At 35.9% G+C, this 22,212-nt stretch overlaps 1 protein-coding gene and 1 long non-coding RNA gene across 3 annotated transcripts; both read right to left on the reverse strand.

Moving 5' to 3' along the window:
- Window positions 1-313: 313 nt before the first annotated feature.
- On the reverse strand, window positions 314-1,255 carry LOC109158074 (uncharacterized mitochondrial protein AtMg00810-like). The gene has a single exon (XM_019305893.1). The coding sequence runs from the start codon at window positions 1,253-1,255 to the stop codon at window positions 314-316; it is 942 nt and encodes a 313-aa protein (XP_019161438.1).
- A 3,639-nt stretch (window positions 1,256-4,894) lies between these two features.
- On the reverse strand, window positions 4,895-22,149 carry LOC109158151. 2 transcript variants are annotated; one of them, XR_002050316.1, is made up of 3 exons: window positions 22,138-22,149; window positions 7,113-7,272; window positions 4,895-5,330 (listed from the first exon to the last, which is right to left on the reverse strand). It is a non-coding gene; the product is annotated as an uncharacterized LOC109158151 (long non-coding RNA). The 2 variants fall into 2 exon arrangements; XR_002050315.1 differs by lacking the exon at window positions 22,138-22,149 and having other exon boundaries at window positions 7,113-7,370.
- Window positions 22,150-22,212: the final 63 nt, after the last annotated feature.

Here is a 22,212-nt window from a genome sequence, read left to right on the forward strand (position 1 = left end):
AGTCAAGAGGATACACATATTTATACTAGGCTATGCACACTAACTATGGTAAGGATCAATAATATCCCTAAGATATTATACTGAGATCATATCAAATATTCTTCCACCATATAATGTCTAACACTCCCCCTCAAGTTGGAGCATAGATATTGATAATGCCCAACTTGTTACATAAGTAATCTATTCGAGGCCCATTCATAGCTTTTGTAAAAAGATCTCCTAGCTGTTCTCTTGTCTTCACAAATCCAGTAGAAATTAAGCCTCGTTGTATCTTTTCACGAATGAAATGACAATCAACTTCAATGTGCTTGGTTCATTCATGGAAAACAGGATTGACTGCAATATGGAGAGCCGCTTGATTGTCACACCATAGCTTCGCAGGAATAGAGGCCTTGAGCCCTATTTCATCGAGAATGTGATATATCCACAAGATTTCACAGGTTGCCTGTGCCATTGCTCTATATTCTGACTCTGCACTCGATCGTGAGACAACATTTTGCTTCTTGCTCTTCCACGAGATCAAGTTTCCACCAAAGAAGACACAAAATCCGGTTGTAGACCTCCGATTCTCCTTAGACCCTGCATAGTCTGCATCTGCAAAGCACTCAATGTTCATATGTCCATGGTTTTGATATACAATTCCACGTCCTGGAGCACCTTTCAAGTAGTTCAGGATTTGTTCAACAGCTTTCCAATGATCAATAGTTGGAGATGCCATAAATTGACTTACAATACTTACTGAGTAAGCAATATCAGGACGAGTTACAGTCAGATAATTTAGCTTACCAACCAATCTTCTATATCTTTCTGGATCATCAAATAGCTCCCCCTCTGATGTCAACTGTGAATTAGGGATCATTGGAGTATTGCATGGCTTAGCTCCTAGTTTCCCTGTTTCTGTCAATAGATCAAGTATATATTTTCTCTGGGAGAGAAGTATACCTTTCTTACTCCGTATTACCTCAACACCTAGAAAATATTTTAATGTACCAAGATCTTTAGTCTGAAATTGACTGTGAAGAAAGGTCTTAAGAGATACAATACCAGCGGTGTCACTTCCAGTGATGACAATGTCATCCACATAGACAACTAATAAAATAATGCCTTTCTCAGAGCGTTTATAGAAGACAGAATGATCAGACTTTCCTTTTATCATGCCAAACCTCTCAATCGCTTGACTGAATTTTCCAAACCATGCACGAGGGGCTTTGCTTAAGGCCATACAAAGATTTGCGAAGTCGACAAACCTTACCATACTCCCCCTGAGCAACAAACCCAGGTGGTTGCTCCATGTAGACTTCTTCTTGAAGCTCACCATGTAGAAAAGTATTTTTAATGTCCAGTTGATGTAAAGGCCAATTAAATCTAGCAGCCATAGAAATAAGCAATCTGACAGAGGTCAATTTTGCAACAGGAGAAAATGTGTCAGAGTAATCAATACCATAAGTTTGTGCATACCCCTTAGCAACTAAACGAGCCTTCAACCGAGCTACAGATCCATCAGGGTAACCTTCACCATGAACACCCATTTGCACTCAATGGCCTTCTTCCCTACAGGTAAATCTACCAAGTTCCACGTACCATTGAAATCCAAGGCATTCATCTCCTCAATCATAGCGTTACGCCAACCAGAATGGGACAGTGCTTGTTTGACAGTTTTAGGAGATATGGGGTAAGTGGTTGTAAGAAACAAACGATGAGACAGGATAAGTACAAATTCTTTTACCTTTGCGTAGGGCTATTGGCAAGGTAGCTGGATCAGACGACGAAGAATCCGGCTCAGGACATGAATCTGGCGTATTGTCAGGAACCAAAGTAGTGTCGGGATTCGGGTTAACCTCTTTTGGAACAGACTGGTGTTTACGAGAATATACCTGAGTGATTGGTGGTCGGGAAGGTGGAATACAAGCGGAAGCGGTGGTAACCGTATAGATGAGAATATCATCATCACTGTCGCCATGGCTTTCTGAATTTGAAGAAGGTGAGAAGGAAACATCTTCATGGAAGGTTACATCAATAGACACGAGATATCTTCCCGTTGACGGACAATAACACCTATACCCCTTTTGAACACGAGAATATCCCAAAAAGATGCACTTTAAAGATTTAGGATCTAATTTCGTGATATAGGGCCTTACATCTCTCACAAAGCAAGTACATCCAAATGTTTTTGGTGGAATAGGAAATACAGATTTGTGAGGGAAAAGACACTGATAGGGTGTTGTACCATGTAAGACTGAAGACGGCATACGGTTGATCAAAAAACAAGCAGTAGAGACTGCATCAGCCCAAAAATGTTTTGGAACCCACATTTCGAACAGGAGAGCTCGAGCAGTTTCTAGTAAGTGCCTGTTTTTGCGTTCAGCAACCCCATTTTGAGATGGGGTGTCAACACAGGAAGATTGATGTAAAATTCCATGTTCAAGCATATAAGAGGAAAAGGGTTCAGAAAAATACTCTTTAGCATTGTCACTTCTCAATACACGAACATGTATATTAAATTGTGTTTGTATCTCAGCACAAAAAGCACGAAAATGGGAAAATAATTCAGAACGACTTCTCATAAAATATAACCAAGTCATGCGAGAGAAGTCATCAACGAAAGTAACAAAGTACCGAAACCCGGTTTTGGACATAACACGACATAGACCCCAAACATCAGAATGAACTAACTCAAAAGGAGCACGTGCTCGTTTATTGACTCTAGGACTTAAACTAACTCAATGATGTTTAGCAAATTGACAAGACTCACAATTTAAAGAGGACACCTTACTAAATTGCGGACACATCTTTTTCAACAATGGTAAGGATGGGTGCCCTAAACGACAATGGACTTCCAACGGAGTACCCATCCCAAAGCAGGCAACAGTTCTCGGTATACTGGAATCAAGAATATAGAGGCCACCAGACTCATGCCCTTTACCAATAATCTGCTTCGTCGTAAGATCCTGGAACATGCAGTGAGTGGGAAAAAAGGTTATGGAACAATTTAGAGCATTAGTGATTTGACTAACAGAGATCAAATTAAAAGACAAGTTGGAAAGGCTCAAGACCGAGGATAACGGGAGATCAGGAGTCGGATTAGCAGTGCCAATCCCAAGCACCCTAGAGGTGGATCCATCAGCTAGAGTGACATGGGAAGTTGAAGGAGAAGATTGAAAGGTAGATAGGAGGCTAGAGTTACCTGTCATATGATCCGTGGCTCCCGAATCAATAACCCATTTGGAAGCTGAAGAGACGAGGCAAGTGTTGGGATTACCTGAGGTGGCAGCCGCTACAGTTGAGGGAGATGATGAGGATTCTTGGTACTTCAGGAACTTAGCATACTCATCTGCAGAAAATACAACCGTTTTCTCACCATGAGTATCAGAAGACACAATATTGGCAGACCGATTGCCCTGATTTCTATTCTGAAGCTTTCGGCAATCCTTCTTCATGTGCCCCGGTTTCTGACAGTAATGGCAAATGATTGGATTATACTGCTGGCCATGAGGATCCCTATTGTGATATGACGACTTCACAGGCTCCCCCTTTGACTTCTGACTGACAAGAACACTACTCGACTGAGGGGGTTGATAGGTCTCTGTGCGTAATACTCTAGAGAATACATCAGATAGGGATTTGAGCTCCTCACTGGACAATATCTGGGACTTGGCTGGTTCTAGTCGAGGATGAAGACCAGCCAAAAAACTCATGATGGCCATTTGTTCTCGTTATTGCTGCTGCACCTTTATGTCCGTTGTGAACGGCATTAATTCATTAAGAGCCTCATATGTTTTCTTGAACTCCATAAAATAAGTCTGCAGAGGTTTGTCAAGCATGTCAGCCCTATAAAAAGCCTTACAAACATCATAGATTCGAATAATGTCGCCCTTACCCGAATACAAAAAATTAAGATAGTCTAAGAGCTCTTTGACAGTTTCACAATGACTAACAAAACCAAATATTTCAGATTCAATTGAGTTCCGTATTTGAAGAAATAATTTAGCATCATCACGCAACCAAGTTTGCTTAGCTTTGTCATCCTCGGGTGGGGTGGCAGTCATATGGGCATCTTTGTCAATACTACGCAGATATATTTTAATGGTTCGTTTCCAATCCAAATGATTTGAGCCATTTAATTTGTGTTCTGTGATTCTTGCATTAACTGGAAGAATATCGAACACAACTATAGACTTAGGCTCAGACATTAGGCTATCCAACAAGAAGATATCTCAAATCAGACAACCAAACTTCCAGAATCAGACCTCTAAGCCACAACAAACACACAAACAGCCACACAACTTCACTGTCTTGCAAAGCAAAAAATAAGAGGGATATTACCGGGACCTCCAATGCCAAAACCGAGCCTAGAGCAGCGACGTAGAAGACCGGGCGACCTCGGGAAAGTAGACCGGAGTGGATTCCGGCGCCGGAGTGACGCACACGCGCCGGCGCGTGGACAGCCGGCGAGGGACGAAGGCGGGGCGTGAGGGCCACTCGCCGGGCGAAATCACGTCGAATTCAGCAGTCCGGCCTATCAACGACCGGCGACTCTGCTCCTGATGGTAGTGACGACAAACGGCCGGCGACAATCCCGACCCAAACCTCCACCGTGCGCAGAAGCAGAAAGAGGAAAAAAAAAAAATTCTGTGTTTTTTTTTCTTTATGTGGCTGTTGATACCATGTTCTAATCTCTGTATTCCATACTATTGAGTCAAGAGGATACACATACTTATACTAGGCTATGCACACTAACTATGGTAAGGATCAATAATATCCCTAGATATTATACTGAGATCATATCAAATATTCTTCCACCATATAATGTCTAACATAAGAGATTTAAAAGGCTTGGTCCTCTTAATGCCAATGTTCAAGAGGAAAGTCAGTAATGTTTCAAAAAATGATTCAATCAACTAAAGAAAATGTATAGTAGAAAAAAGTTCAACTTGTGATAATAACACTAAAAGCAGAGCTGAGGGCATTTTCTAGATTTATTTGTATCTCTGCAAAACTATTTCATCCAATGCTTTGTGCCACAGAGAATTGTTGCTCACCACAGCTTTATGTCACAATGCAAAAGAGGTAACATAACAAGTCTTCTGGACTGAAGTATACAAGAACACGAGTATGACTTTATACATGTCAGGAAACCTGATCAAATTCAAAAGAAAACCAAATGATAGACATCAGTCCCTAATATTAACTCCAAAATTCTTATATTTCCAAAAAAAACAAAAAAACAAAAAAACAAAAAAAATCTAAAATTCTATGGCAAGACCTAGTGCTTGTCCTCCTTGGGGAGGTCTTTCTTTGGTAACTCCTTCGGTTTTGCATTCTCCATTTCCCTGATGGAAGAATATAAAATTAAGTTAGTACAAGCTAACGCAGTGAAGCAAAAGTGCAGGATGCAAGCTATTTCAAATAATTGAATACACTGGTAGTAAAGATGTCCAAGATCATTACTGATTGTTGCTGGAAATAAACCATTACTGTTTAACTATATAAACAATAAAATAGTGACTTGACAACTGCACATGACCAAGCCCCTTGTCATTAGTTTTACAAGCCCAAAAAATATATCCAACTTTCATTCCGCACAGATGCCACGCTATAGTTATCACACTGAAGGAGTGAAGGATTTCAGTTCAACTTTAAGCTATTCTACACACATTGCATCCTGAAATGGTTTTCCGCATTTCCTTTGTAGTGTGCTAAATGTTGTCCACTTTCCTTAAATAAATGCCACAAATAAGTTTACTTTCCACATTATCCTTCTAATAAAATTCAGAAAGTCATTATCCACCTAATATGGGTAAAAGAGAAAAAGTAGATACTCGTCCTCTACTATTCTTATAAATTGTGTCTAAAGTAAATGGGATAATCAATTTGGGATGGAGGGAGTATGCCATTAGATTCTTGTTTGAAAATGCAATTCAACTACATAAATTTATAAAAATAAGCATTTAATTAAGGGTAAATCTGAATTACAAAATGGGTTGTGTGGAGTGCCATAACTCCATAAGGACCGTGTCTAAGAGCATCCATATCAATGTTGAATATTTTGTGGTTTTTTAGGTCCACATAGGAGAGAGAAGATGGAGAAAAAAAAAAAAAAAAAAAAAAGGAGAAAAACAAAAGGGGAAGAAAAAAAACTGACAAACTATAATTTAAAAAAAAAAAAAAAAAAGAACAAAGTTTTACTGCTTTCTTCAGCTGGCAGGCAGTGCACGCCTGCCATTTTTTTTTTTTTAATAAATTCTGACAAATCCCAAACCTTGCTGGAGTTAAATTTGCCAAAAAACTTCCTCCCCCATCAGTTCTTTTCACCCTACACTAGTTTTTTCTCTGCCAAAAACCCAATAAAAACTACTACTATGGATGCTCTAAGGACTAGTGGATATTGATTAGCAGTTGTGTTAACACATTTGGGAGGTTATAGAAACCAAATACCATCTAGAACTGAGTCAAAGGTTAGCTCTAGCAAGTACAATGAGTGGATTGTGGAGGAAAGAAAGTAAACCAATTGTTTGTTGTGTTTCCAGACCACTCAATGAGGTTCTACTACAAGTGACTGCTGATGTAAGAATTGAAGTAAATAAGCAATTGCAGAGTTCCAAATAGCCGGTGCAATCGGATTCTTAGCATTAGATGGAATGCCCCTCTAGTTAATTTTGCACCTCAACAGTTAAACATCCCTTTTATCCGTTTTGTTTTATGGGAACGCTTACACATTTAGCCCTAAATCATCTAGGAATGCAATGAAGAACAATAACCAGTTTTGAAAATAACTCTCAAGTCTCAAATAAATATACCAATTCCCTTTCTGCATCTTTTTTTTTTTTTAATCAAATACTCAGCAAGTAATATTCATACAGTAAATAGCATAATTTCTAGTTTCAATGTTTCGTCCAGTGAAGAACACGAGACTACAACTGCCATGAATGGAGTATTGAGTATTCATCCCCAAATCATAAACACACAATAATCTGATCTTACGCAAATAGCGAGAAATCGGTATGTACAACGAATCTAAAAGGGAATCAAGCTGGGAAACCAGGAAGACCAACGCTAAAGATTGTAAAACAAAAACAAAATATTGTCGGTAGGGAAGAAAGGGGAAAGCGTACTTGGCGGCGGAGGCGGATTCTTGCTCAAGCCAGTGGCGAATTTGGCGGACGTTGCGCCGGAAAATTGAAGCCGATTGTTTCACATCGCTCCTCATCAACAGTATCACTGCGCTAACTCCTGCCACTGTCAGTATGAAGTTGGTTAGCGCCATTTTGGTGACTCTTCGACTTACTACTACAAGGATTTGAATTCAATTTCTAGGGTTTATTTAGACGAAGTGGGAGGCTTGTTGAATGATGCACAATAATCCAAAATTTCCATATGTTTATATATATATATATATATATATATATATATATATATATATATATATATATATATATATATATATATATATATATACTAGTTTTTTTACGCACTTTGTGCGATTGAGATAATGCCCAATAATTATTTTTAAATAAATATTCCAAAGTATATCAATGCAATATTATATAGGAGATTTTCATGCATATGTAAATAAATGTTGAATTTGTTTATTTAAATCGGTAATTTAAAGTATATAAATGCAAGATAATATATGAGAAATTGATTATAATTGTCACTAAAATAAATGTTTGCAACTTTATAATAACGCTAGTCTAAATATTTAGTTTTAAAGCGATAGTCTAAATAAATACTACTTTTGATTTAAATTTCTCTAATTTTTCTTAATTCTTTTTTTGGGTAGCATTGTTATTGTTTTCATCTTCAGTACATGTCCTCTTTTTTTTCTTTTTTTTTTCTTTTTTTATTAGTAGTGTTTCATGTGCAATTAGGTTACTGGTAGCAGCATAGAGGGATTCATCATGCAATGAGATTATGGTGTAGGAAGTTTTAGATTTACCTTGCTGTGTATATGACTGAGATTTTAGCTGTAATATGAACTCTTTAGCGTACAAACACCTATTGATATTTAGTAGTGGTAGTTTTTTTCCTACATGTTTCATGTGTTGTGAGATGTGTGTCGCAGGTTATCATGTGAAAGTATTGAACGAAATATTAATATTTATTATATTTGTATAAAATACTTGGTAAATAAATAAATAAATAAATAAATAAATAAATATATATATATATATATATATATATATATATATATATATATATATATATATATAAAACATGTTTTGTATTATAACTTTGATATTTAATTACAAGATAATGTAAAAAAAGAAGACAATGAACAATGTAGTGAATATAATAAATTAATAAATTTGAAGGTAATGAATCTTTGAATTGTAGAAAATAAAGATAATATAACTAATGAAATTATATTTCTTTTAAATTTTTTTATAATGAATAATTTTTTTTAAAATAAAGCATTATAGACATTTAATTCTAAATTAATTAAATGCATATATATTCTTTTTTGTTGTAGCTACTAATTTATTTAATTAATAAGAGTAATAAAGTGTCGTACATACTTTTCTTCAACAATAATGAAATCAATGATTTTTTTTTTAATTTCCATTCCTTGTTGAGACAAATTGTTTTGTGAGTTTGTCCATAACAATTGCTACAATTGCTGTTAATAGAGGATGATAATAAATAATTCAAAATATATGGTTACAATAGATATTAATATAATGATATAGTAAAAATTAACTTACAATTTTTTTTAGAAGTTTTCATGCATTGATAAAATTTTGATGTGTAAACTTGTTCAATTGGAGCTAGTAGGATGTTAACATTGTCAATTATTTGAAAAATGATCCTACCGTTTTAGAGTCCATGTGTAATTGTATTTATGATCAACAACATTGTAGTTAGGCTGCGCAGGTCTGACAATGATGTAAGAACATTGTCCGATAAAAAAATAATAGTATAATATTAGTAATGTAATGTACAATTGTACCATTATAAAAAAATACAAAAAAAAATATTAATACCATAATGGCCTAAATCATTCCAATAATGCAAAAGCATAATTGAAATATTAAGTTTTGTTCTAAATAATCAGAAGAAGATTAATTTAAAAAAAAAAAAAAAAAAAAAAAAAAAAAAAACTTAACATAAATTTGTTTTTTTTTAATAAAAAAATTCAAGAAAATCAAATAATTTTAAAGTAGTTCCTGATTTATAATATTTGATGCTCAACTTTGAATGCTATGTATTTAGTCGAGCTAATTATTTGACCAAAGTTTATGTTAAATTTTATATTATATATTTTTTTAATACATTTTAACATATTCATAATATATGTTTAACAATTATGTCAATTATACTTGGGATGAGGTTCGAACCTAAGACCTTATATAAATTAGAGTTAATTACCGAAATGGTCCCTTGACTATAGTGAAATTACCAGTTTGGTCCTTGACTATTTTTTTAACCAATTAAGTCCCTCAACTTTAAAAACTTAACCAATTTGGTCCTCCGTTTGTTTGACCGTTAGTCAACCGTTAACCTGGGACCAAATTGGTAATTTTGCTATAGTCAGGGGACCATTTTGGTAATTAACTTTAGGGTGGGCAATCCGGTTTAGTTTTCTCGTACTGAACCGTACCAAATCGAACCGAACTAATTTGGTTCGGTAATATACCGAACGGTATTGGATTCTTGTATACCGAACGGTTCGATAAAAAACCGATTCGAACCGATCTGAGTTGTTCGGTAAAAAATTGAACTGAACCGAATATCGTTTAATTTTTTTTAAATATTATAATAATAATAATAATAATAATAATAATAATAATAATAATAATAATAATAATAATAAATAAATAAATAAATAAATAAAAAGTAAATCCATATCCAAAGCACGAGTATCTCTTGTAAACGTTTTATTTGATTTCTTTATAATTTGTTATCAAAAGTTCTACATTATGTGTTATGGTGTTTACATAGTCCATATCCAAAGTCTAATATATAACAAAATAGCAATCCAAAGTTCAAACGGTATTCGGTTCGATTCGGTTTTTACCAAACAAATTCAGTTCGGTTCGAGTTTTTACCAAACCGTTCGGTTGTTCAGTATATTACCAAATCTAACTAGTTTGGTACGGTTCGGTTCGAGAAAACTGAACCGAATTGCCCACCCTTAAAGTTAATTACCAAAATGGTCCCTTGACTATAGCAAATTACCAATTTAGTCCCAAGTTAACGGTTGACTAACGGTCAAACAAACGGAGGACCAAATTGGTTAAATTTTTTAAAGTTGAGGGACTTAATTGGTCAAAAAAAAATAGTCAAGGACCAAATTGGTAATTTTGCTATAGTCAAGGGACCATTTCGGTAATTAACTCTATAAATTAAGAGTATGTTAAGAATAATAAATAGTTAACGGAATATATGTTTAACAATTATATCAATTATACTTGGGATGGGGTTCAAACCTAAGACCTTATATAAATTAAGAGTATGTTAAGAATAATAAATAGTTAACGGAATATTTCGTTACTAAAGTTTAAACTAACGGAATTTAGGGTTATTTAAGGGAAGAAAATAATATAATAGAGGGTAAATAAGGAAAATCATTAAAAGATACTAAAATCAAAATAATATGAACCATTCATTTTAAGAAACAATTAGTACCGACATTTTTTTTTGTTCCAGTTAAGGGCCTAACATTATTCGCTCTTATTAGATTTGTAGATGTACATATTATATATATATATATATATATATATGAACAAATTGCACTTTTGGTCCTGTGAGTATTAGGGTACTGACAATTTGAGTACGTGACTTTCAAAACTCCCAATTTAAACCTTTAACTATGCAATTATTGGCAGATTTGGTCCTCTGGGCCAAATTGCCGGCCAATTTTGGCCGGAAAAACATAAATTGGTTCAAATTATTTTTTTACGAGGGTAAAATTGTCATTTCACTCCCTTCTTCTTCATTCTCCCTTTCTTCTTCGTTCTTCTTCTTCTTCTTCGCTCACCAGTTCTATCCCGCCGAGTTTCAACGGGTTGGTGAGACTGAACAAACTCGAGCTTTAGAACAATAATCTCTCCGGCGAGTTACCAAATCTGAGTCGACTTGGAAACCTGTACTTCGTAGACCTGAGTGATAACTCAATCTCCGGCGGTGTTCCCGAGGTCCGTCGTCGAACTCTCGATTCGAAACAACTACTTAACCGGCAGGATTGCCGTAAACGCAGTATCGGAGCTGAGGTGTTTACAAGTACTGGATCTAAGTCACAACGAGTTATCCGGAAGAGCGCCGGCGGCGCTCTTCCGGCACCGATCACTCCAACAGCTCACTCTTTTGTACAACAACTTCACACACTTGCAAGTCCCGGAAGACATGGGCGTTCTCAGCAAGCTGATCGCGATTGACCTCAACTTCAACAAACTGCACGGCTCCTTGCCGGAATTCATGGCGTCGCTGCCGATGCTGTCGGCGCTGTCGTTGGAGCATATCAAGTTCACCGGGACGAAGAAGAAGAAGAAGAACGAAGAAGAAATGGAGAATGAAGAAGAAGGGAGTGAAATGACAATTTTACCTTCGTCAAAAAACAATTTGAACCAATTTATGTTTTTCCGGCCATAATTGGCCGGCAATTTGGCCCGGATGACCAAATCTGCCAATAATTGCATAGTTAAAGGTTTAAATTGGGAGTTTTGAAAGTCACGTACTCAAATTGTCAGTACCCTAATACTCACAGGACCAAAAGTGCAATTTGTTCTATATATATATATATATATATATATATATATATATATATATATATATATATATATATATATATATATATATATATATACACTATCTATCTACTATCTATCTACTATATTAATAAGAGCCCAAGAGAATTAGGCCTATAATGAGTAGAAAAAATGGCGGTCACAGATTTTAATCAAATGAATGGCTCAGATTAATTAAAAGATTGATCAGATTTAAATTTTACACTAAAATTTTCTAAAATACCCACACATCATTACTAATTCCGTTAAAATTTTAAGAATTGCCGTTAGTTTACCGTTAACTTACTCATTGATTTCAATAAAAAAAGGTCTTAGGTTCGAACCCCAACCCAATCAAAGTTGGCATAATTAGTACTTTATTTTACTCTTATTAAATTATGTAAATAATAATTTAGTAGTTACAACAAAAAATAATACATATGCATTTCTTTAATTTAGAATTATGTGTCCACAATGCCTTTATTAAAAAAAAAATTATTCATTATCAATCAATTAAATAAGAGAAATAATTTTATTAGTTATATTGTCTTTATTTTTCTTCAATATAAAAATTCTTTATATTCAAATTTATTAATTGATTATATTCGCTACATTATCCTTACAATGTCTTTATTTAGTGAATTTTTTTTATTATTAATTATCAATAAATTAATTAAAAGAAATATTTTCATTAGTTATATTGTCTTTATTTTTCTCAAATGTAAAAATTTTTACATTCAAATTCATCAATTAATTATATTCACTACATTATCTATTATCTTTTTTGTGCACTATTTTTCTAATTAAAAATCAAAGTTATAATACAAAATAATGCTATATATTTATTTACCAAGTATTTTATTAATACCATGAAAAAATTAAAAAAATATAATTAATAAAGCCAACCATATTAACTACTTGAGAGATTTTGTGACAACGAGAGTATTCAAATAACACAACAAATTGAAGTGAGAACTACCTCACAATGTCCTTGTTTGACAATCAGCAGTTAGCGGTTAGTATTAGTGGATTATACTAGCGGATTTGACCACCGAATTTATTTAATTATTAACATTGGGTAGAAAAAATGACCGCCAAATTATTAAATCAAATGAATGGTTTATATTGTTCAGGTTTTAATTTTTTCTTTTAAGATTTTCTAATTTATCCTTAATTATATGATTATCCATTTAACTTTTCCATTAATTCACCGTTAGTCTAATTCTAATATTAAAGTCTAATCTATAATTATAACTACACCACTAATCTAATTATAATATTAAAGTCTTAATAGAACTTAACCACAAATCCTAATGTCGGAATCTCCTCAAACAATATTAGTATATATTTAATATTTTATGTCCTAATTTTTATTTGTTCTCCCTTATGTCCCGTATTTGGTTTCAACCATACCTATACAATTATTTTATTGACAATTATAATCAATCTTGACTATATTATCTTGCATTTGTAAACTTAGAATTACCTATTTAACCCGCACGGACTTAGCTCAATGGTTTAGTGGGTAGTATTTGGGAGAAGAGACGAAGGTTTGAACCTCGGCGGAGGCAGTGCGGGAATTATGTCCAAAGTGGGCAGATTTCTTGTGTGTATCAGCATTTGGCCCTGTCTGCTGAACCATTGAGTCACCGTGATTTACAACTTCCCACAATGCTATGTCGGGTTGGAGTGTGGGGGCCCTTGGGGTTGGGGACTCAACCTTTGGGAGAAGAATTACCTATTTAAATACGCAAATTCAACCTTCAATTATCTATGCATGAACAATTTCAATATAATCCTGTCTTAATATACTTTAAAGTACTTATTTAAAAAAAAAAGCATTGGGCATTATCCCAATCGCGTAATGCGCGTAAAAAACTAGTATATATATATAGGAGTGATCACATGTGGCCATGTTGTTAGGCGTGGTCATATGGTTAATTATAGGCCATTAGATTATATAGATCCAATGAATCATATTAATCAAGATTTTTTCAGTATTTTCGCGCACATTCTCTTACCCAGCAAACTACAAGGGTAAACTCGTCATAAAACACCGGAATAGGGAAAATCACATTGTTGTGTGTTTTATTACGCTATTGGTGCATGTTGTCAACACTGTTGGTGTATTCTGGAACCCGACCGCTATAAATGACCACTGTAATTACCATAACACGGGAATACACCATTAGTGTGTTTCACTGTGGTGTGTTTTATTACACTATTGGTGTATGTTGTCAACACTGTTGGTGTATTCTGGAACCTGCCCGCTATAAATGATCACTGTAATTACCATAACACCCCCACTTACCAAAACGCGCGAAAATCCTCAGAATTACCACTGCCGTTAGATTAAACTGATTCAACGACACAGATACGACCACACGACCATACCTAATGACATACCCAATTAATGGCAATTTATTTAGTAGACCAGGGTCCACATAGCATTGTTGACCCTGAATAAAAACAACGTCGTTTCATATTTAAGTTTTAACAGATTCCGTAATTTTCCGTTTCTCATGCTTCAAGTTTCAACACAAATTTTAATTTATCCTATGTACATAATCTTTGTATTTAATGCACATAAACACATAACACGATATACATACACATGTTTTCTATTTTACTTATTCTCAGATCTGAGTTGTGCAAATAATTTATGTCATATAGACACATAATTGCATAATATAAGACATAAATTTGTAAAATAAGACATACAATGTGTTTTGTGTTATACAACTACTAAACAATTTCATGTACAAAATTTTTATGTTTAATGTACAGAATTTCGTAACATAATGCACAAAAACGTATAACACAATGCATAAAAACGCATAACACGACTACACGAGATACATACACATGTTTTCTATTTTACTTATTCTCAAATCTGATTTATGTAAATAATTAATGTGGCACATAATTGCATAATATAAGACATAAATTCATAAAACAAGACATACAATATGTTTTGTGTTATACAACTACTAATAATTTTCATGTACAAAATCATTATGCTTAATGTACAGAATTTCGTAACATAATGCACAGAAACGCATAAGACAATGCACAAAAACATGCTTTACAGTATAAAAAACAAAAGAAAAAAAAAACCTTTGTAACGCGAACTGAAAAACAAACAGTCTCCGTTAAAATTAAAGCTCAAAATGACGTCGTATAGGATCAAGTTCCACAGTGCATTGTGGACCATAGTCCACGGTATAACGATTGCAATTAGTTGGCCCATGTCAGCGACGTCCAGGCCCAAAGGGGTAAGCCCAATTTTTTTTAAAGCAATCATTATGGGTCCACACAACTATGTAGGCAATACTATTAAATAATGTATATTCAGTTTACAGATAATGTATTTTTAGTATATTAAAAATGTGTATTGTATTCATAAAAAGTATATTACTTAAGTACTAAAAATACATTATTTTGTATAACACAAATATATTTAAAATGTACTTTTTGTTATGATCCACATAACACTATATGGATCATGGTATACACAATAATTTCCCTTTTTAAAGGGAATTGATAGTTTTGAAATATTATCTTATCTTACGAATTATATAAAAGTTGTTACCAATGATGGTTTCTACATTAAATATTTTATGTTGTTCACTACAAAATTGAATTTCAATATTATCCATTCTCTTTTTCCTTCTTTTTTTTTTTTTTTTTTTCAAAATAGTTTAAAGGATATTTTTTTGTCTAGTGATGTGGACCGTATTTATAGAATTCCCACAAACTTCGCATACGAGGATTCTTAGTACTGGCATGATGATTTCAGATGCAGTAAAAAGTGTGTATAAGAGCATTATGAGGGAATTTACAAACAACCTTGACGATTTTATTAAATGGAGCCAACTTTGGAAGATCAAAGTCCCCCCAAATGGATGACTTTCTTATAAAAAGCTATCAATGGTATTCTACCCACCACTACCAACCGTATTTTAAAGAGAGTTGAAGTGAGTCGTGCATGCTCACGGGGATGTTATGCATTCACTTTTAAGGTGTGACTTTGCTCAACAAGTTTGGCATGTGACCTCTCTTCCCATTTCATGCATTGATGGTGATACCTTTCTAATATGGCCGGTTTAGCAAAGCGTTGGATGCTCTCACGAAGGATGTGCTTATTGACGTGGTGACTGTATTTTACTATATTTGGAGGGCACAGAATTCTGTTGTGTGGGAATTGGTGTTGCCACTGTCAAAAGTTGTCTAGAACATGGCTAAAGTAGTAGCCAATGCATACTATCTATCCTCTCGCTCGGCGCTTTGGTGCAGACGCTAGCAAAGCCACATTTGGCGCAACGTTGCTTACTGTTGGAAAAAATAGCATAAAGTACAAGAAATGACATTTTAAGTGGCTATTTTGTGGTACAATTATTAGTGGGGTTCATTTCTGATTTGGGTCGGGTCAATGTGGATTCCGGTTTTTTTTTGTAGTGAGACAGAGAGATTGATATATTGTACGCTCAAAACGGATAATGGGTGAATGAGAAATTGATTCTCAAAGTAGACACATTTGAGTTGGAAAAGTGAAGGGAAAAAGCTTTAAAGTAGCTTTTGTCCCACGTTGGTTTGGGAAGTGGGTTTGCACCACTATTTATACAATAGTTTTTCTAAGGCTTATTGAATTGTATAGTATAAATGCTCTATCTCGCGCGCAGGGGTGCAAATCAAATCCCAAAATGAGCTTGAAAAGGCTACACTCGTGTACTCGTGTTCCTTTTGAATAATTTCAGGTAATGACCTATTGTTTCAGATGTTACAAGATTGATATTATGTAAGTTTTAAATGCCATATTGAAGGCTATTGAACTAAACAGTGGTAGAACAACAGATTTTAAACACCAGAAAATCTTGTTTTCTCTCTCGAAACTCTGCTTCTACTCCATTTCTTGCCTACTGTGTTATTGCTTTGCTCTTGTTCGTTGGGTTCTTTGTTTGGGTGCTCAAACACAGAATCATAATACGTTTTATCTTGGAAAAGATAGGCTACAATGTTCTTAGCACTTTTGGAAGGTAGCAAATAAGGTTTTAAGAAAAGAGTGATTCGTTCGACTCGTGCTAACCACCTGCCGTACCCACCATATATCCTCGTCCTCCCCAGTTTTTTCCATAAAATAATAAATCTTTTCTTGTAGGATTATTATTGTGGTTTTCCAACATTATTTATTACACTTACCTCGGCAGGGACGTTCGTAGCTGCCAGGAGCGGAGTTTTGCATCCTTGCTCGAACCCATTATTGGCAGAGTCATTAGCATGAGGGTGAATGACTGAAATGTGTAGTCAACACCCTCTATTTCTCAAAATGTGTGCTAACTTTTTTTTGACATAAATGTGTAAAACTAAGTTGGGAGTTGCGTTTTTGGAGCTGTCCCGACGAATTTTTTTTTTCTCGTAATTTCAAAAACGCAAGATGGACTTGCGTTTTCTGTATTGAATTCGTAAAACGCATTTCCAAAATGCGTTTTACTTATACGTATCACATACTCTAAAACGTAGTTTGGGAGATGCGTTAAACCTATTATACGTTTAATGCATCTGCCATTTGTGTTTTACCACCGGCCGGAATGGTTTATTACCGGCGTTTCCGTTGTCGATCGTATTCTCTAAAACGCAAGAAGCAGTTGCGTTTTACGTATTATACGTTAATCGCAACTGCCACAAGCATTTTGTTATCTCCGACGCCGGTATCCGTGTGTACAAAATCGCATTTTCCATACGCGTACAATACTAGTTACAGTATTAGATTCCATTTGCTAACACATCTTCTGTTAACATTTGCTCATTTTTTAATACTTATACTAAAACTAGACTACGCATCTGCCGGTTGCGTTTTAGATTCCATTCCGGCTCCAACACATGCAACCGGAGAAGCGGCCGGATAACCAATACAACATGCTTTCCATCAAGATGAGTGGTGAGTGTGGTTGTGATAAAAAATTGAGATCCATTTGTGTTTGGTCCAACATTAGCCATGGATAACATCCCATCTCTCTCATGCTTCAACTCGAAATTTTCGTCCTATAATTTTAGTCCATAAATGGATTCTCCTCTAGTACCATCTCGAGCAGAAATGTCACCTCCTTGTATCATGAAGCTCTTAGTAACACGGTGAAAACGGACTCCCTGCAAGGATAAAATAGATTAGTGTTAGAATTCATTTTACCCGTATATATGGAGATCCGAAAAAAGTTTTACAGCTTTAGTTGAAGTTACAGTCAATGGCGAAGGCTGAGGAGACTCCATTAACGTCAAGGAAAAACTCGCAAAAACTATCAATTAAGTGCACAGTAGAAATATCTAACTGATCTCAAATTCTCAACATGAAAATACTATAAATTAAGTGCACGCCGGTTCCGACGACGTAAAAATACTATAAAACGCAACATGCATTTGCGTTTTACTGTATAATACTTAAAACGCAAATGCCAGTTGCATTTTTCAGCATACCGTATGTCATAAAACGCATTTTGGAAATATACAGAAAACGCAAGTCCATCTTGCGTTTTTGAAAATTACGGAAAAAAAAAAATCGTCTGGACAACTCCAAAAATGCAACTCCTAACTTAGTTTTACACATTTATATATTAAAAAAAAAAGTCAGCACACATTTTGAGAAATAGAGGGTGTTGACTACACATTTCAGTCATTCACCCTTAGGGGGCGTTTGGTTCAGGTTATATAACATAACCAAGGGAATGTAACATTCCAAAGCTAACATTCTTATATTTGGTTCATATTATCTTAGGGAATCTAACATTCCCAATGAATGAAACATTCCCTCCACATAGAATTTTGAAGGGAATGTGATTCCTTACATTTCTTAGGTTATGAAAGATAACCTTGAGGGGGCATTTGGTTCAGGTTATATAACATAACCAAGGGAATGTGACATTCCAAAGCTCACATTCTTATGTTTGGTTCATATTATCTTAGGGAATCTAACATTCCCAAGGAATGTCACATTCCCTCCACATAGGATTTTGAAGGGAATGTGATTCCCTTCAATTTCTTAGGTTATCTAAGATAACCTTGGTTATGTTGGTTTATAGTGTGTGTATAAAAGATAACTTTAAACCAAACATGATTATATTACATACATCAATTTTAACCAAACACAGGAATCTAACATTCCCAGCAATCTAACATTCCCTAGGTAATCTGACATTCCGTGAACCAAACGACCCCTTAGCATGAGGCAGCGGCGGAAGAGGAGTGATGTGAAAGATTTGCTTTTCGTCGGTTACTCTTCAAATTGTATCTATCTTCAAAGATACATACACATCGAAGGTTTGCTTTTTGTTGGTTACTCTTCACTCTACAATGGCGACTTCTGGAGAAGACCTCGACCTTGACCTCAATCAGACGCTCTCCCAAGTTCTTCTAGATTCCAAAGCTCAGCGCTTCGTTCCTTCGTCTTGTCGTCCTAGCTCACCATTTCGCTCCCATTCCTCTTCATTTTGTAATACCTGTACAGGAATGTGAAAGAGTAACAGATGCGACGACAATGGCAACTGAGGCGCCAAAAGGAACACCTGCGCATGATAGCAGTCGTTCTGGCGGCGGATGGGGTGGATGGGGGTTCTCTGCTTTCTCTTATCTCTCTAACCTTTGGAAGGCTGTCACCGTTGCTGCCGAAGAGATCTCTTGCAATGTACATTTCTCCTTTCTCCATCTCGTGTGTGCGTTTGGGTTTCCTGTGTTTATGGTTTATTTAGCCATCGTTGAGGAGGTTATTAGGACTCTATGTATATGAGTCTGTTTAGAACTTCTTATCCTTGTCACACTGTGACTCTCTACTTCTTATCATTGTCACACTGTGACTCTCTATTCTATATATTCACATCATCTGATCTCATTGTAATCAAGTTCAGAAAATATAATACAATCAGTTCTCATCTGGTATCAGTTAGCTAGGGTTTTGTGATTCATAAAATTAAGAAGATGCAGCGCTGCGATGGCAACCTTAATTACCGTGGAGGTCAGCAATGTGGCTTCGATGATCCGTGTCAAATCTGTAAAGGTTTCGGCCACACAGGAGTCAATTGTTTTTGGCGCTATGATGATCCGTGTCAAATTTGTAAACGTTTTGGTCACACGGGAGCCAATTGTTTTTGGCGCTATAATGATCCGTGTCAAATTTGCAAAAGTTTCGGTCACACGGGAGTCAACTGTTTTCGACGATATTCAGGGGCTCCGGGTTCTCAGGCTAATTTGGTGTTTTAGAATGGTTTAGTTGCTAAAACCTCGTCAAATTCTCATACTTGGGTTCCGGACACTGGAGCCACAAATCATGCAACTCCGAACATCGCTGCCCTTTCTACATCGGAGAAGTACACTGGTAATGACACTTTACGTGTCGGTGACGGTATGGGTTTATCTATTAGTCATGTTGGCCATGCCTCTTTTAATACCCCTTCTAGATCATTTACATTGTCTGATATACTTCACGTTCCGTGTTTGTCTAATTCTTTATTATCTGTTCAGAAGTTTGCATCCGATAATAAAGTCTTTTTTTGAGTTTCACCCCTCCTTTTTTGTTGTAAAAGATATCAATACCAAGGAAATACTTCTTCGGGGCAATAGTTCGGGGGGACTATACACACTTTCATTACCTAGTTCGTCTCCGTCAGCGTTTATTTCCGCTCGTGCCTCGGCTTCCACTTGGCACAATCGTCTAGGTCATCCTCATAACCGTGTTCTTAGCCATATACTTCGTTCTTGTTTGGTTAGTGGGTCTCGTGATAATATTCGTTGTCATAATTCTTTATGCAATGCGTGTCAATTAGGCAAATCTGCCCGTTTTCCCCTCCCCCGTGTTGCTTCCTCTAGTTCTCAAGTCCTAGATCTTATTTACACAGACATTTGGGGTCCTGCGCCCACTTTATCTACTTCTGGCTTCCGTTATTTTGTGATCTTTGTGGATGACTATTCCCGTTATACATGGTTCTTTCCTATGAAATTAAAGTCTGATATTTATGTCATCTTTGATAAATTTTGTACTCTTGTTGAACGGTCCTTTAATTGCAAAATAAAGGCCATTCAGTCTGATTTAGGTGCTGAGTACAAAAAGTTGCATTCTTTGTTTGTTCAATTAGGAATTCAACATAGACAATCCTGTGCCTATACACATGAACAGAATGGTCGTGTTGAACGAAAACATCGTCACATTGTTGAAACTGGTCTGGCTCTTCTAGCTCATGCCTCAGTTCCTTTGAAATTTTGGGATTTTGCCTTTGAGACTGCTGTCTATTTAATTAACAGAATGCCATCTTCTGTATTAAATAACTCCAGTCCTCATCTCCTGTTACATAAATCCCCTCCTTCCTATCTTTTTCTTCGTGTCTTTGGGTGTTTATGCTACCCTCATCTTCGACCATATAATCGTCATAAGATGTCATACAGGTCTTCTCCATGTGTCTTCCTAGGTTATCCTGAGTCCTTTAGGGGGTACAGATGCATGGACTTACATACTAATAAGATTTACACATGCAGGCATGTCAGATTTGATGAAGAAGTTTTCCCCTTTGCTACTAAAACTTCTTTACAGGATCTATCTACTCCGTTTTCTGGACCTTGGGCGGAATCTGTTCTTAGTCACAGCACACCTATTCCTGCCGTGTCCAATGATGAGCTGCCAGAACCGCCGCTACTTGCTTTATTCGAACCAGCCGTGGATCCTGGACAGGCTGCCTCGTCGGGTGATCCTGTGGAGCCTGTTGCTCGCCGGCGAGGCCGTCCACGTGGGCGGTCCATCAGGCCCAATGTCCGTACTCACTCTATGGCCACTCGCAGCAACGCAGATGCTCCTCTTTTTGCTCTAGCAGCTCAAGTGCATCCCACGGAACCCACATGTTACTCTCAAGCTGTCAAATATCCTGAGTGGCGTGAAGCCATGGACCAAGAATTCAATGCTCTCCTGCATAACCACACATGGTCTCTAGTTCCACCCACTGTAGGTATGAATATTATTGGCTGTAAATGGGTGTTTCGTACGAAGAGAAAGGCTGATGGTGCTATTGAAAGGCATAAAGCCAGGCTGGTTGCGAAAGGTTTTAATCAGGTTCCAGGTCAGGACTTCTTCGACACTTTTAGTCCAGTGGTAAAGCCTACGACTGTAAGACTCCTTCTATCTCTAGCTTTATCATCTGGGTGGTCTATCAAACAGCAAGATGTTCGTAATGCTTTTCTGAATGGTAATCTGGCTGAAACAGTTTATATGAAGCAACCCCCTGGTTATATTGATGCTAACTTCCCGAATCATGTTTGTTTGTTAAAAAGATCTCTGTATGGGTTAAAACAAGCTCCCAGAGCTTGGTTTAATCGACTACATACGTTCTTACTATCGGTTGGCTTTCAAGCATCCAAGACAGATGTCTCTCTGTTCTATTACTCTAAAGACTCTGCTTTGGTTTATCTATTGGTGTACGTGGATGACATTCTTGTAATGGGAAGTGATCAAGGTATT

The sequence above is a fragment of the Ipomoea nil genome, unplaced genomic scaffold (genome assembly GCF_001879475.1).
Source record: "Ipomoea nil cultivar Tokyo-kokei standard unplaced genomic scaffold, Asagao_1.1 scaffold2805, whole genome shotgun sequence".
NCBI lineage: Eukaryota > Viridiplantae > Streptophyta > Magnoliopsida > Solanales > Convolvulaceae > Ipomoea > Ipomoea nil.